General features: G+C 35.5%; 2 protein-coding genes across 2 annotated transcripts in view; one reads left to right on the top strand and one right to left on the bottom strand.

Moving 5' to 3' along the window:
- RYR3 (ryanodine receptor 3) overlaps window positions 1-15,128 on the top strand; it is a 161,691-nt gene extending 146,563 nt beyond the window's left edge. Inside the window, exons 97-107 of the mRNA XM_069018746.1 lie at window positions 168-298; window positions 2,714-2,756; window positions 3,324-3,451; window positions 4,367-4,427; window positions 6,436-6,582; window positions 8,245-8,379; window positions 10,374-10,530; window positions 11,546-11,610; window positions 11,714-11,814; window positions 13,333-13,384; window positions 14,190-15,128. Of these exons, the coding sequence (XP_068874847.1) occupies window positions 168-298; window positions 2,714-2,756; window positions 3,324-3,451; window positions 4,367-4,427; window positions 6,436-6,582; window positions 8,245-8,379; window positions 10,374-10,530; window positions 11,546-11,610; window positions 11,714-11,814; window positions 13,333-13,384; window positions 14,190-14,285 (1,116 nt within the window). The 3' untranslated portion in view covers window positions 14,286-15,128. The remainder of the gene's footprint in view (window positions 1-167; window positions 299-2,713; window positions 2,757-3,323; window positions 3,452-4,366; window positions 4,428-6,435; window positions 6,583-8,244; window positions 8,380-10,373; window positions 10,531-11,545; window positions 11,611-11,713; window positions 11,815-13,332; window positions 13,385-14,189) is intronic.
- Window positions 15,129-15,204: 76 nt separating this feature from the next.
- The window catches only part of AVEN (apoptosis and caspase activation inhibitor), a 91,169-nt gene continuing 89,317 nt past the window's right edge, over window positions 15,205-17,056 (bottom strand). Inside the window, exons 5-6 of the mRNA XM_069017681.1 lie at window positions 16,261-16,621; window positions 15,205-15,654 (exon numbers count right to left, since the gene is read on the bottom strand). Of these exons, the coding sequence (XP_068873782.1) occupies window positions 15,536-15,654; window positions 16,261-16,621 (480 nt within the window). The 3' untranslated portion in view covers window positions 15,205-15,535. The remainder of the gene's footprint in view (window positions 15,655-16,260; window positions 16,622-17,056) is intronic.

Raw genomic sequence — 17,056 nt, 5'->3', positions numbered from 1 at the left:
GGGCTTGACTGTCTAGGTGGCCATTGCTCACAGGCTGCCTAGGCATTGATCTGCCTGACGGAGATTCTAGTGTGATGTTTGGTCTTACATTTTTAGTGTTCTAAAGAGTACTATAGGTGCCAAAAATACGTAAACCGTGACAAAGATGTCCACTGTCATTTCCACAGGTCCCTCTGGTTGTATTTAAGAGGGAAAAGGAGGTAGCTAGAAAGCTGGAATTTGATGGACTATACATAACTGAACAGCCAACTGAAGATGATATTAAAGGACAATGGGATCGCCTCGTTATAAATACTCCGTAAGTAAAATTAAGTGACTCTATGTAAACTGCTTATAATATTATAGCTCATTAACCCACTGATCTAGAATCTTTCCTGTCCACCTTCTTTTGTTCATCTAAAGGAAAGGCATTTAGCACCTTATATTAGATGCTACAGTCGCATCAGAGTCTAATGTGAAATCCTGTATTATCTGTTTATTTAATAAACACTACTATAACACATACATTCCACATCCTTCTCATTTTCTAGAGTTTGCAAGGATTATGTGTTTTACCTCATAATGTCTCTCCAAGACATTTCACATATTAGTCTCTAGAAAGTTCTAAAAAGACAACTTCCATCCTCTCCAGTGACTCAGTTTCACTTGTATAGTAATATTCTCCCCCCTTTCTTTCCCATTCCTTGTTAAAGAAATTTGTATATGACATGAGAAGTAAATCTAGAGAAAAATAGCAGTCCTAGAATTTGAACAGGTCTGACAGGAATTTCTGTCAAGTTGTAGGCATTAGCAAATACTGTAGTAGTCATACACTGATTCTAAGTCTCATCTGCTGTTCTGCATCAGTAAACTGCAGCAGTTTGTAGGAGTGACATGGACAAATACAGCAAGTCAGCTCTCTTCCTTGGGAAGAATGCCCTGACTACAGGCTGTTTTTCAGAATTTACTGGTAGGTTTAGATTAGCGTTCTTTACTATAACAGTGGTGAGGTACTGGAACAGGTTGCCCAGAGAAGTTGTGGATGCTCTAGCCCTGGAAGTGTTCCAGGCCAGGCTGGATGGGGCTTGGAGAAACCTGGTCTAGTGGAAGATGGCCCTGTCCAAAACAGGGGGGTTGGAACTAGGTGATCTTTATGGTCCCTTCTATGATTAGAATCTATAAAATACTGGAAATTCTTGAATGCTTTGTTTTCCTAAACCTAAGTTTTAAGAATTTTTCTTAATTTGATTCAGCAGTATGGACTAGCATGTACTATTAAAGTTACAACAGAAGGTAATTGGGAAACTGGGGTGCTTGCTTATTTTCCAACCACTTTTTTTCACTACTGATAGCAACCCATCTAGATATCCAGTAATTTTATCTTCAGCAAAAAGAAGCACGAATTAATAAAATATATTGTCAACTTTTCCCTAATGACATGCTGTAAAGTTTGTTCTCAGCATGTTGTACTGTCTACTGAAGTTAAATGAAAGATTAATTTAAGCAGGCTAATTCTTCCCTCTGATGTTAACTGAGTCTCGAGGTTTAGTGCAGGTACTGTATGATCAGAATAACCACAGCTGGAAGGTACCCAGTGTTCTATATAAACTGAAATTTGCTTTCTGTAAGTGAAAAAAATTAATTAAAAATGCAAAAGAGGTACTCTGATGAATTATTAGATGTTTGTGGTAAAAGAGAGACACAAGCTGGCTACACTATGACATATTTTGCTTACAAGCCTGAGGAATCAAGAGAAGAAATACTACAGAGCATTGGACTAGAATATACCATCCATCTGAGTCACGAGAAGCATTTGCCTTTATCTGGAATAATTTCATTCAGAATTCCAATTCAGAAAGGTAAAAATTCTAGCATAGTAGTAGGGAAGTTCTAGCATAGCAGTTGGGAAGTTTGCCTCACATCCCAGCAGAATGGTGTTCTGGAATCTCATTTTTCTGTTGCTAGCACTTTATTTTACCAATACTGTCTTTTAGTTTAAGCAGTTATTTTTCTCTTTTACATTCCTGCATATTTTCTCTGCTCAGTGTTATTTCCAGGAAATAAATCTTGTAGTGTTTCCTGCTAATTGGCATTCCTCCAAACTGACATAATATACAGTAAGATCATTAGAAGGGGGAGTTCCTGGATATTGCTATATATATATTTGCTATATATTAGCAAGTTATCTTCTTGAATTTCCTTGGCAGGTTTAATATTTCTAGATTTCTGTTGGCAAACTGTTGACTGGTTCTCAAGTGCTCAGCCTCTATTTGAAATGTAATCCAATGAACACAATAATTATTTATGCTTCAAATTTCTCTTATTTTCCTCTGAATATCATTGTCTGGTTTGATTTTTATGGCTACGAGTGATAAAGTATTTATTTAGGAGATTAATGATATTACAGTGACTAACCTGCTATTATGGAATTGTTGGGCTTATTAGGTGATAATATTTAGCATGCTATCCTTTTGTAGCCAGTCATATTTGTGGATGGGAAAAAGAAAGGGGGTGTGGAGGGGGCAGATGATATTGCAGCAAAATATGATTAATAACAGCTGTTGTCCACATGAAAATAAATCATTCTCATAATTTGAAGTGCAGTGAATGAAAAAAATTATACCAAACTGCAATGATCAGGAACATGGTATTTTCTCCCCTTTTTTTTGTTGTTTGTTTTTTCTTTCCTTTAACAAGTTAAATAACTTGAAATATCTTTGCCTTATCTATGTAGGTCCTTCCCTAACAATTACTGGGACAAATTTGTGAAACGGAAGGTAGGCTTTTTATATTTCTGTTATGTTTTTCAGAGCAATAATCCACTATCTGGTTAATTTGGATATCTGTATAATACCTTCTGTACACATAAATACAGAAATAACTGGGAACTGAAATTTGTTTCATGGAAGTTATTGTTGTGTTAAATGTCTCAGTGAACAGGCAGCTGCAGCGTAGGTGGGAGGAGGGAGGAAGACAGAAGGCTGTGGTTTCCTTCCTAGACTCAGACATTTGAAATAACTTTGTGCTGTCAATCTGCCAGCAGGTCTAATTTACAATCATTGTCATCTTTAGTATACAAAGCCCCCTCATTGCCCTAAAAAAAGAAAAACATGCCATCTTAAATGACAGAAAATTATACATAAGTTTTCAGATAATAGCCTTTAATGCTTCTATTTTTCTTTTTTATGCTCCCCTAGTTTCCTGGGAGTTCTTACTGTTCTAGTAGTGTTAATTGTGAAGGAGTTTTTTTTTTTTTTTTTAATTCCTGACAACTACTGGTCTAAAGTAGGTGAATGTCACTGAGGACTTCCACTGAGCAAAAGCTTCTCTTCTTCCGTTTTCAGGTTATCAACAAGTATGGAGACTTATATGGAGCAGAGCGCATTGCAGAACTTCTGGGTCTGGACAAAAGTGCCCTTGATTTTAGTCCAGTGGAAGAGAGCGAACCAGAAGAGGCATCTCTTGTGTCATGGTATGACTTCTGAACTTTACAGACAAATTATGTGTTGGTATATCTTCACCATCAAAGATAAAAATGGATTTAACTTTGAAACTGTTGTGATGTTTTCCTCAGCATGGAAAATTCAAATGGATAAGTCTTCCTAGTGTGGAAGTAAAATAAAATAGCTTTTTGTTTGTTCTAAAACACAGTTGTGTTATAAAAGTAAGAAAAAACAAATCAGTGAATTTATGCTGACTGATATAGTTGGCCACTCTTCTAAACAGTCATTAATGCAGCATTTAAAAGGTCTTACAACAGAGTTTATAAACCAAAGGGCAGAAAATATTGATAATAACTACCTAGATAACAGGTGTCTAGTACAGATTCAGAGATGTTTTCCTGACTGAATCAATCAATCAGGATGAGAGTTTGAAAGTGTCCCAGTCCCAAGTGATTTATGCTCCTACAAGAGTTGGTTTTCTCAACCAATGTAAGATGCACAAGAAAGATTTCCCTTTGCACACCATCCAATGGCTAATAAAATATTTAGAATATTGCAGAAGGCATTACCTTTCCTCTTGGTTATTCTGGCAATATTTTACACTAGACAGAACACTTATCTCTTTAATTCAAGCAACCTGCGTTCCACATTTCACTACTTTTGGCAAACATTTTAATTTTTTAAGTCTGGAATATGGCAGTATCACTTTTCCTGAAATTGTTACATCAGTTTTGTTGGTTTAGAAACTCTTTATGGGTGCTCAGAATTAATGAATAGTTTCTGACAAATGAAGAACCCAGATCACTCAAAAAATGAACAGTTAATTTATATCACCACCTTCAGCAAAAAAAAGTGAAGTGCCAAAACTAGTTTGCTGCTTATAAATACAGTATTCAATACTTATTTTTGACATTTAAGTATTTCAAAAATTTTGTGTTTCTTAGGCTAAGCTCCATTGATACAAAGTACCACATTTGGAAGCTCGGAGTTGTTTTCACTGATAACGTGAGTATGTTAGCCTAGGAGAATATGCTTTGATTTACTCTAAACGTGGTTATATGTCTTCCACCATCTGCTTTTATTTTAAACAAACATACACAAATAATAGTGCATTACAGAGCCATTTTAAAATATTATTTTTTCTGTCTTGTGTTGTAGCAAATTGCTTTAATTTATGTCAGAATTTTATTTTTGGTTCTAAAGGGCAATATGCACCTCCTCACCACTGATACAATGTCAGCATTTCAGAAGTTAATGGGGCATTCATTTAATTTTGTAGAAATCAATCTAGCAACCAAAGGTGTCTTTTGTCAAAATCAAGCACAGTGTACAAAAAGTTATCCTTTTTTATACTTTAATAATGTATTTGACATGACTGGTTAATTCTTACCTTTCAAACCTTCTCCTTTGGAAGAACTGTGCTTATGTTAAAATTCTTTATTTTTTTTTTTGGTGAGCATTCCCAAACAAACAAGAAGGTCAAGGTAAATCAATCAAATGGCAATGTCCTAAATTCCTTGTGCACTGAAAGAACACTGAGCCATTTTTCCTCAGTATAAGTTTTGACATCAAAGTGGGTTCAGGTTCACTGCTTGTTAGAAGAATAAGCTGTGTTATGTGCCTTAGGTTTTGTGGGTGTCCTAGGTGACGTGGTCTAAGACTTCAACAAAGTGTCTCGAGAGTAACACATTACCGCATTTTTCCACCCAGAATCAGTATTAAAATTTAAAGTACTGTCACAAACTCCTCAACCAAAACAGTTTCACAGCAGAGGTTATTGATGTTAATAATATCATTATTATTTAATTTTAAATTTATTTTTTAATGTTTATTTAAATATTTTATATGCATCTAAATTATGTATTTAAATATGTAAAAATAGAGATCTCAGTGTAACTAAGCAATAAATGCTCCTTAAATGAACAGTGGAGAGGATGAGAGACAGAGTAAGTCTTTTTGAATATGTAAAATGGAATTATTACATTCAGACTGTGATTCAAATCAGATCATGAGAATATTACTTTATTTCATAACTGTTGTGGACAGAATTAAATCTTTGGACACAGTTTCTCAGGGAGGTGCTGCTGTTGAGTCACGAGGTACAGAAAGGACCCCCTTCTTTCTAAACTCCTCAGAGAGGAGTCTGGGTGTGGCTGCATCCAATCTTAGTCTCAGACTCGGACAATGGTTTATGTCTAAAGGTGTAATTGATCCTTTATACAACTTTGTCCTGCAGAGTTAAGGATGGCAAACCAAATATACTTGTATAGGTAAAATAAGTGGTTTATTTCAAGTGATTATGATAATGATTAGACTAAAGGACGTTTTAATCAGAATTATATACTGCACAGTATAGATGGTTATAACTGCTATTAAAGTAAATTATTTATTAAATTAATGGTTTAAAAGGTAGCTCAAAAATTATTGTTATGTTACTTGCCCATATCAGTGACAGTGGGCAAACCTCTTTGGTTCAGCCTCAAGGAGTAACTGTGGGGAGCATTCCCACTCAAGTAAAGATTCTACACACACACCCCTGGGAGTGCAAGGAATCTCTGCCATTAAAAAGTGGGACTGAGCTTTTACAACATAAAGTGATTGACTGGAATTCATATGTTCCCAGGCTAGTCATGCTAGCAGAGCACCATTCATCTTAAAATGTTATTAGTACTACCACTCCTTGGGTGCTCTATCAGGAAACACCTGCCTTCCACAGCCCTGCCAGTGCCAGTAGCTGTCAGGATACACACCGTTTTCCCATCCTCGTGATGTCTATTTTTGGGGTTGTTGAATGAGGCTGGTCTCAGCGTTTTTCAACAGCAAAAGCAGTGTGACATCCCCCTCCATCACTGGTAATTTTCAAAAGCTGGATGAACTTTAAGCTGTTTCTTCCCTACATAGGCAAAGTGTCCTGCTACAACAACTTGAGTGACTTAAAAAACAGCTGTGTTCTGGGTCCAATAATCCATATCAGTGCCTGCTAACCCTCTGTCACTTTTCACTTTCTCTGCAGTCATTTTTATACTTAGCTTGGTACACAACTATGTCTATCCTTGGGCACTACAACAACTTCTTCTTTGCTGCTCATCTGCTGGATATTGCTATGGGTTTTAAAACATTGAGAACTATTTTGTCTTCAGTTACTCACAATGGCAAACAGGTTAGTGCTACATGCAAAGGTCTGAAAAGAAATACACTTCGTAAAAGTACTGGAAAAAATTTGCTGTACCAGAAATATAGGAATGGAATTCATTTTTATCATTATAGGATTGATCATCTCTTCTGCAACGCAATACACGTTAAACTCTATGAAATTAAAACAATCTATATGCACCAAGTGCTGATAGATAAAGAAGTTTCATACACAATAGAAAACACATCATTTTAGAAAAATGCAGGAGTATGAATTACTACCTAACCAGCTCCTTCTATATTCTCAATGATGAGCTGATTGGTGATAAATATTAAGAATACACAAGTCCTTCTTAGCTATAACAATAATAATGATGTAGTCATTGAGATTTCAATACTTGGCTAATAAGAATATGCTTAAAGGTGTGGGCATTCTGCACAAGTGACTTCTGTGTCACTTTGTCATGCAAAAATCAGGTTAATAAAGTGTATTTCTAAAACTAATTGTTAAAATTTCGGCAGGGAATCATTCTCTGATCTCCAAAGACTCCATGTTCCTAGCTAGCACAACAACAAAAACCAAGCTTTACAGTTTTTAACTTACATTTAAGAAATCTAATTTCCCCAAAATATAATTTCAAACATACACATTCCATTGCTTCCCAAATGCAGTAACATATATTCTAAGCCCACTCCTATGCCCTGCTAGATTTGTCAAAACATTTTAAACCACATGATGTTTTGGAAGAGGCATAAAAATATACCCACACAAGGTGATGATGTGTATCGTTACACAAACAATTGAAATCTCTGGCTTTATCCTGTTTATTTTACTTTAGGATGACCAAATTCATATTAGTTTTAATGTTTGTTATGATTTATGTATTTTCTGTATGAATACTTTTTTAAATGTATTTGTCAAAACTGAGCATAGTTGACAAAACTGTTTCAACCCAAGACCATGGTTTTTTGTTACACTCTTAACAAGCAAAGATTAGTTTTTCTAATCGTGTTGCTTTTCTGGCTAGTAGATATGAACACTGAAAGACAGCTGCAGATCTCTGAAATGAAATGTTCACTTTGGGAACATGCTGACAGATCTGCAGTGATTATTGACCTGCTTGTCCTTCAGTGCTCTTATATTTCTTTTAAAAGAGTAAATACTGGTTGTTGCATTTTTTAAAATATGTACCTTTCAGAAACTCCTCTCCAGAGCTGTATCTTCTAACACCAACTTCAACAGAGAATATAATCTCATCTCATTAACTGCTAAACCTTTTCACCTAATGGTTTAATTTCCTTAAAAGCAGGACCTGGAAATGACTTACTCTTATCTAAAAACTTTTCTATCCATTTTACTAATGGCTTTGCTGAACAGCTTTAGAACAGAAAATAGACTATGATAAGTCATTATAAGTCCTAATAAGTCCCGGTTGAAATTATTTGTCAAATTATCCAAAGGGTTTTATTTTTAATACTTAATTTTTATTGTATATCCAGTGTTTCAAGTTACTATAATTTAACTTTTAAACTAGAGAGTGTAAAAATTGCTTTGGTGCACACATAACTGCTATCCTTAGTTTCCTTATTGGGAAAGGTACAATATGACCCATTTCAATATTTAAGGCAATGCCACCAAGCTGGCATGTCTCTTCTATTCTCTATTTTCATGTCATGTCTCCACACACAGCTTGTGCTTACTGTGGGACTCCTTGCTGTAGTAGTGTACCTTTACACTGTGGTCGCCTTCAACTTCTTCCGCAAATTCTACAACAAAAGTGAAGATGAAGATGAACCAGACATGAAGTGTGATGACATGATGACGGTAACTAAAACACTACCTGCATGCCTCAAATGTCATCCTGAATTTTCAAATGGATACTTTAGACAGAACGATACGTAAGGAGTGATGTGTCTGTTGTTAAATCCATTGGGTTCTTCTTCTTGATAAACGTCATTTTAGAAATATGAAGAGTCTTGAAGTTCCTTCTGCATTCTCCAATAGTCTAAACTCAACAGCAAATAGATGACACATAGGAAGATATTCTGAATTTTTCTCCTACATACTGTGGTATATGATTTGCTGCAATGCTTTTACAGCTGAGGATGGCAAACCCTCAAAGTAAAAAAGTAAAAAGTAACCCTCAAAGTAAAAAAGGAATTTCTTGACAAACTGGTCAGAGCTGCTCTTTCTTCTGAAAAGAAGCTGTGTGGTCACAACACAAATAAACCCCATTTGTTTCCAGTGTTTGCAAATGTGCAACTCTTCCTGTCCTTACTTAGCTTATATGAATTAGATGATGTTATTAGCACCAGTTATAAAAGCCTGCTCCAAAATTACAATTAGTAATTTAGTCATGAAGAAGGAAGTCAAGGGTGAGAAAGCAGAAAATACAACTTATTATGGGTGATAATCTTATGACACCAATTTACGATCAGATTTCTACCTATTGCCACTGAATGCTATTTCTGTCAAAATAGCACAAACAGATACATATTAATATATGAAGATGATTTGATTTTCTAACTGTATACAGAAAACACAAATTCAGGTATTATAACCATAATATTCTGAGTTTCTGGCCAGTTGGTATCTCCCATGGAACAGAAACGCTCTCTGCCCTGCATTACACACCAAAGACAGAATAAAATACCTCAGAACAGAGTTGTACCATAGACTTCACAGAGTGATCTTCCCTATTCTTGAACTTGCTCTTAAACACTCAGCGCAGGTTAGACATGCAAATTACAGAAATTATGAAACCTGCCCAAACTTTGTGAGCTGGATACTATGGTCAGGTCATAAAATAGGTGTAAGAATAATTAGAGTAATAAAACTATACTACATTTTAAACCACTCTATCAAGTGAAGTAAATAAATTCTATTTTTAATTTAAACACATACTAGCACCTTAAGTCATCAGTAAAATCGCACTATAAAAATGGATGTATAGTTCTGTTTAGTGTTTGCTAATGCCAGGTTTTATACTCATTATTTAACATCCACTGCTGTCTAATGTGACTCCAGAAAACTGGCTGTGCTTAGAGATTGATATTGTTTTGAACCCACACTGTATGGCTGAAGGCGGTTTTCAAGGTTCTGTAGCCAGTCATACAGGAATATCAGTAGTTTATCACTCCTGCAGAAGATTCCATTCCAATGTACTTACATAGATTAAATATATAGATTATCAAAGATTTTTCTATTAAGATTTGTATCTTCAAAAAATATGACAACAATACTTTTGTAAAGTGATTTCATCTGCATTGAACTGAACACAGGTAGTTTCACAGATCACAACTAATTTACAGTATAATAAACCAGAAATCTAGTATTGCAAAGTTAAATTATCCAGAAACTATCTACACACAGGTAGATCTACTTGTTGTGAATATCCCACTGTTTATTTCATGGCAGTATTTTCCACATTTCTAAACTTCACTGTGAGACTTTGAAAGATGTTCTCTGCTAAGTCAGAGCAAGGTGGAATCTTAGCAATAAATATAAGGACTTGAATACAGTAACAAATACAAGAAAAATACCCCCAAAATGGTCTGGAAGTAAGACCCAGGGAGTGAGGAGTGGGTAACAGCTGATGTTGACTCCCCCTCTTAGTAAGTGTACCTGAAGGTGGAATCACATTAGTTAAGAAAGTAACAGATTTTGGGTGCAGTGTGTTTGATACATGAGAAATTATGTGTTCTTGTTAATATAAATTGTCAAGAGAATTAGCAGAGCAGAATAATTTTAAAAAAAGAAAAAACCCAACAGAATAATTCATAGTAAATATATCTGTAATTTTTCTCTCTTTTTTTTAGTGTTACCTGTTCCACATGTATGTGGGTGTAAGAGCTGGTGGTGGCATTGGAGATGAAATTGAGGATCCTGCTGGAGACCCTTATGAAATGTATCGAATTGTCTTTGACATCACATTTTTCTTCTTTGTCATTGTTATCCTATTGGCCATTATTCAAGGTACCATCATTTACCTTAGTAGACATTCCTCAAAATTAGTTCGTCATTGTAAAACATATTTATGTCTGAGGTAAATTTAGCAGTATTGCTATAAAGACTTATTCCTGAGTTTATAAAATCATTAATTCTGAAAGTAAGAATTTTATATTAATTCATACATAATATGCCTTTTCCCAAGTACTACACAAAGTCAAAGTGTAAGGAATGTAACTTAACCTAGGTTGCAGTGTTTATGAACACTTTTGCTACTATCCAGCAATGATGAAGCTTGTGCAGGATCACTGTTCTCCTATACTAAGAATTTAAACTTGGGAGAGCCTTGCTGAAGACAATCTTCCCACTTTTAGCCTGGAATCACTACAGCTGGGGAATGGAGACTTTCCCGTTGGAAAGGGTAAATGACATGGAGAAAATCACCATGGCCGCATAGCCATTTCCTCACTTCTTTAGAGGTTGATTTACAGTTGTAATTGGTTTGCAGTTGTGGTTTACCTCAAGCAAGACCGCTCTTCAGTGATGGGCAGCATTCAACACTCACTGCACAAAATCTCTAAGGCTGTTAGGGAAAAAAACCCACTGTTTTATGGCAACCTGGTGTCAAAGAAAAAATGTAACACATCTATACTGAGGAAAAGTTACAAATGTCACAGTCCCCAGAATGATCCAGTTCTTTTCTTAAAATGTTGAAAGTGGAGGAGTAATGCTTCAAATGTGACGCAGACTCACAAACTGGCCAAGGTAGGCTGGGGGAGCAGAGCTGTCTTTGTTGAACAAGACTTGGGATACAGGAGTTTCATGAGAAGAAGAGTGAAAATTAATTTCATTCATGGGAACAAAAAAAGATGAGTTTATGTAAGGTTAAATGGACTATAATAACGTCCAAAAAGATCTTTCTACTCTCAAGAGTATGTATAAACATACTAAATTCTAGACAGTGGAGGATGCCTGACTGACATTACTTGCAATATGAATATTGCTAAGTACTGAAGTGGTGCTACTTTTCTATTTTAAATAGGTCTGATTATTGATGCTTTTGGTGAATTAAGAGACCAGCAAGAACAAGTGAGAGAAGACATGGAGGTAGGAAGCACATTACATTTTTCATTGCTCTTCTTCATCTAGATTGTCACCAATTAGAGCCTTTGAGTTAAAATTCAACTCTAACCACAACTTTTGCTTTCAGACCAAATGCTTTATTTGTGGAATCGGCAATGACTACTTTGACACAACCCCACATGGTTTTGAAACACATACTTTGCAAGAACATAACTTGGCAAACTATCTGTAAGTACATTTTACAATTGGAACTGTGATAAAGAGATCTGTCAGATGTAGTGTAATTTAGGTGCACGCATTGCTGAAAATCCCAAGACAGAATGCTGTAAAACTGAGGAATATCTCCTCTCCTTTCTGGTCTCCGCTCCACTATTCCACACTGCTAGTTATCTTTAAAGTGCTCACCTTACACATAAGGTACCTTAGTAGAATGAGACCAGAAGGCATATCAACTTCTTATTCTGCTGGAAGGAAAGCTAGATATGGGGAAGGATAGCAGGCAGTTCAATATGTTGCTTTAGTTTGGAAGTTTTGATTGTGACTTGGAAATGCTGATGAGATCACAGAAAATTGGCTTCAATTTGACAAAAAAGAAAACCTAAACCCAAGCAAAGCAAATAAAGGCGCTTGTAGAAAGTTCTTGAAAGATAAGTGCCAAAAAATAATTAACAACTCTGGTCCTATAGTTCTTTAGTGACACTTTGAAGCACTCAGGAGCTATACATGTTTAGACTATACCCCAGACTCCCAAAAGTGTGCTTTTCCACTTTCATTAGTAAATATAGAGCAGACCTAAGAGGATATTAAAAAAGTTACTCTTGTTGCTTTAGTTACAACTACAAAGATAACTAATTATATGAGCATTGTGCCAGCAGAATGAAAGGAGAAGCAGGTGAAACCTTATAGCATTCTGGCTTTCCAGTACTGCATCTGAACTTGTTTAAATTAAAAAAAAAAAATCAATTGGCTAATGTGATGCAAATTTCCATTGATAGTCATAGTTTTACCAGTCTACATCATCCAAGCTTCTCTTACTATATTGAATTGTTTAGTTGGTACATGAGAACCTCTAATTCACTGTAAGTTAAAAATGGCCATTTCCTTCATAATAGAATACATAGTGGACAAGGTTACCCTTTAATTAGACAACTGCTAGAATCAGTTTCCTTCCTTCACAATGAAAGCACATACTAAGCCTAATTCCAAATGCACTGCATCAAAAGTATCCATGTGTAGTATTATCTCTAAGCAGACCACACTTCGTTTTCCACAATCTTCCTAATTAGTTCAAGCTCTCAACATTTGACTGAGCACAGGTGTTGGGGAAGGATAGGCTCAGCCTGTGAGCTGTATACCAGGAGTGTTCAGAATTCCTGGTGCAGCTCAGTATTTACCACACTTCTACTTCCCATGCAGTAGCCATAGTAACTTCTTCCAAGGTGAGATATTGGAGCATATGTGCACAGAATTTGGCATATGTCTAATTCAGGTATTGCTCCTCACACTGAAACGCAGGAAATGCTAAACTGCATTTTTCTACTTCTACAGATTTTTTATCTGTTAGCGCTTCCACAGGAAACATGCTTCAGGACAGAATTTTCTCCTTTAAAATAAGCACTTTAGATGTCTAGCAGTGTCATTGCTTTGCTAGTTGGCATAATCTTCCTCATATACCCCAGACTAGAAAAGGTCAGGTAGAGATGTTATGTTTCCTGCATTAATACCCACTTCATGGGCTTATTTCAGGTTCTTCTTAATGTATCTAATTAACAAGGATGAAACTGAGCATACTGGCCAGGTGAGTAGAAAATAAAACTTAATGGTTTTTCTTAGGTTTCTCTTTCAACATTTTTATCTTCTCAAGCCTCGTAGCTGTGTACCAGCAGGTGGAACTGATGTACCACTGAGAAGTGGGGATGATGCCACTCTCCCCAAGAGTCTACTGCCAGTGAAAGAAAAGAAGGGTTAAAATGAAAGGGAGGGGGGGCATTGCCCTCTGCTATTTCACCCAGCAGTCAACTCTGTCAGAAGTCAGTTAGTTACTACTAATCTTACTGTCATCTTATCTCTGAAAAGAAAACCTCAGTGCACCAGGTGTAGTTTATTCCCAAAAGGTTTAAGTGGTTAGGCTACTATATTTGTAGTCAAAATCTATATATATGTGTAAATCGGTATTTGGGTGTCCACATGTTTAGCATTGTTAAGCCCTAAAGGTAAATAAATAAGACAATAACTAGAATTTAATTATATCTTATCTCTAATAAGAAGCTCTTAGGAAAACACTACAAAAGTACCTTTGTTTTCCATTCAAAGCAAAACACATTTGCTTATATACAGATTTATGAACAGGTTTACTCTGTTATAAATTGATTGATTAATTTATACTTAAGATATTTTACTAATAGACCTTATATTTCAGTAGTACTGAATCAAAAGGAGTATAAAACTTTTAAAAACATTATTGAGTTACAATCTTTTGAGTTCCAGTGTCTTTACAGTTCTACTCCATGGTAGCAGGCACAGTATGTGGTTATTGTTAAAAGTTTATCTACAGCACTAACTGCACAGTGACTGTTAAAATAAATACTCTTTCTCCTTTTCAGGAATCATTTGTGTGGAAGATGTATCAAGAAAGATGTTGGGATTTTTTCCCAGCAGGGGACTGCTTCCGTAAACAGTATGAGGATCAACTTGGCTAATATCACAAAAGAAATTATTTATTCATGAACTGCTAAGATCCAGTATACAAAAAAAAATATGAATTCTGTTCTTTTCATGGTGTAATTTCACAGCTTGTATTTGCTTTAAATGTCTTTAAAGTTCAAGACACACATAAAATTCGACACTATTTCAGAAGCTTTTTGTACCTACTACACATGAAACAGGTCTTTTGTTGGCATTCTAATTGGAAAAAAACTATGCCAGATTAACTTAAGCCTTCCAGTTCAAACATGGCCTAAAATTATAACAACTTTTTAACCATATCATTACCTGGTGTTTGGCAGTACAGTTGAAAGGGCTAAAAGGCATCTTAATTGCACATTTGACATTGAAGAACTTGAACATCAGAGGCCATACCTCAGAAAAAACAGTTCAACTAACTGCTGTCCAGTTTTTCCCCACGGTATTTGCTAGTGAATGTATTAAGATACAGTTTGAAAAGCTTTAAGCAGTTAAAAAGAAATCATTTTCAAACACTTTGTCAACCTTGAAACATTAAAGTGCCTTAAAACCTCTGTAGACATAGCTATGCAAACTTTTTATTTGTTAGTGTTCTAGACGAACAGACCCATTAACTGTATTGCTTTTCTGTCCTTCTGTATTAAATTGCACTTGAAGTTTGTTTATATCCTACCTTCAATAACAGCTTATTAGATGCTGCTGTTAAAAGACATACACTGTATCAAAATGAACACAATCTAAATCTTAGGCCAAAATAAAACAATGCTCTATGGTCACCTGCAAGTAGAAGTTGCTAGGATTATGCATTTTTTTTTCTTTTAATAAAAATTGCCCACTGCAATAAAGTATTATAAACCAAATATTATCATTGCTGTCATCTTTCCCATTTTTCTACAATATGGAGTTTTGTGACAATAGTGACTAAAAACACATGTATTCATTGTTCATCCACAGCTTTATTTTAATGATTACATTGAGCAAGTACAAGCTGAAATAACTGTTCTCTTTGTGCAATGTAGCCTGCTTCTTTAGCAAAGAAAACTATAATTTCATCACAAATTTTAGACCTTTCTAATAATATCATTAGTCTTCAACAGTTTTCAATCTCATCTAAATTAATTTTTGGTTGCACAAAATTCTAAGTGCTGGCAAAGACAAACAGGCATTTGGCATACAGAGGAAAGGGAACAACAAGGAGACAAAGAAAGATTCAACTTTCTATGTAATGTTTGCTATATTCAGTTATTCATATGAGGAAATCTGAGCTTCAGGAGATCATGCTGTCCAGCCAATCTTCAAGCTCCTCTTCAGTAACATCTTTAGATGTACATTGCTGTTGCTGTGATGATGTGTTCTTCTCTTCAGGCATATCTACTTTCGAAGGCTCTAGAAAAGTGAAAACAACAAGATTGAAAATCTGGAAACAATTCCATACTACCTCTCTCTCCTGCATTGTTTTGCTTTTAATGCACAAGTGACTGTATTTAAACACAATCTCTCCTTCTTGAAGAACAGAGAGTCACATTCCAAAAATAGTTTCTATGCTAAACTTAATTTTGTAAGATCAATGCTAGTAAAATTTGAAAGTAGCATTTAGGAGAAGCCATCAGAAATAGCTGTCAATTCTTCTGTACACTATCAGCACAGTGAACTAAGGGCTGATGAAGTTACATGAATACTTTATCTTCCCTGCAATAAAATTCCCCAGCAGTACACTTTTAAAAAAACATTTAAATATTTGCTAAATCATAAGTCCAATGCTGTTTTGCAGAGGAATTTCATTTAATGTTTAAAGTGAAACTGACAATTGTTTAGTAAGAAGTTAAAACTGACAATGAACAAATGGGTCAGAACACAGCCCCAGAAAAATGAAATGCAGTGTGACAGAGATGATGATAGCAGTACTGTTGACTGGCTAATCAAAAATTTAAAAAATCAGCAAAACAGAAAATAATGGAAATTAAATAAGGGCAGGCTGGGGAGAAAACTTACCATTTTCCTTACAATCCATTTTCAAATCTTTCTCAGTTGATACACTGCAGGATAATGTACCTGATGCAGGTCTATTTTCTGTATTAATGGGAGCCTCTAGATTCAGGAGAAGATCTAGTTCTTCATCCAAATGGTCAGTGTCTTGATTTGATAGTGGATGGACTCTCTGAAATGATTCTCTTGCATTTGTCCTAGAGCCATTTTTACTTCCAGGTTCTGATGGAGCAACAGAATTACCAACAGGATGGGAGACCAACACGGTTTCACTTTGAGCCAGAGACTGTTGAAACAGCTGCTCTCTCTTCTTCCCATCTTCAAAAATTTTAGATTTCATCTGTGGGATCTCTAGAGGTGTTGATGCCTAAGAATACAAAAAAAACCTTGAGTCCTTATAATGATTATCTATTATTACTATTCTGTCCAATTTGGATTATAATTAAAACTTGCTATATTTGATCACTTAAGAAGGTACAGAAAATTTGAGCAGAATTGAATTCAGAAGTAAAAGGGAACTTTAGTTATCTTGATACTTTTACAAAAGCAAATGAAAAATACAAGCTCCTTTTATCCCTTATTACAGAATATGAGATTGTACGCTAACACTGATACTGACAGAATCATAGAACGGTTTGGAAGGGATCCTAAAAATCACCTAGTTCCAGTCTGCCTGCCACGGGCAGGGAACCGTCCACTAGTCCAGATTGCTCAAAGCCTCATCCAGCTTGGCCTTGAACACTTCCAGGGATGGAGAGTCCATAGTTTCCCTAGGAAAGCTGTTCCAGTGCCTTACCATGCT

The sequence above is a fragment of the Aphelocoma coerulescens genome, chromosome 5 (genome assembly GCF_041296385.1).
Source record: "Aphelocoma coerulescens isolate FSJ_1873_10779 chromosome 5, UR_Acoe_1.0, whole genome shotgun sequence".
In the NCBI taxonomy this organism is placed as follows: Eukaryota; Metazoa; Chordata; class Aves; order Passeriformes; family Corvidae; genus Aphelocoma; species Aphelocoma coerulescens.
This window is presented reverse-complemented; position numbering and strand designations above follow the sequence as displayed.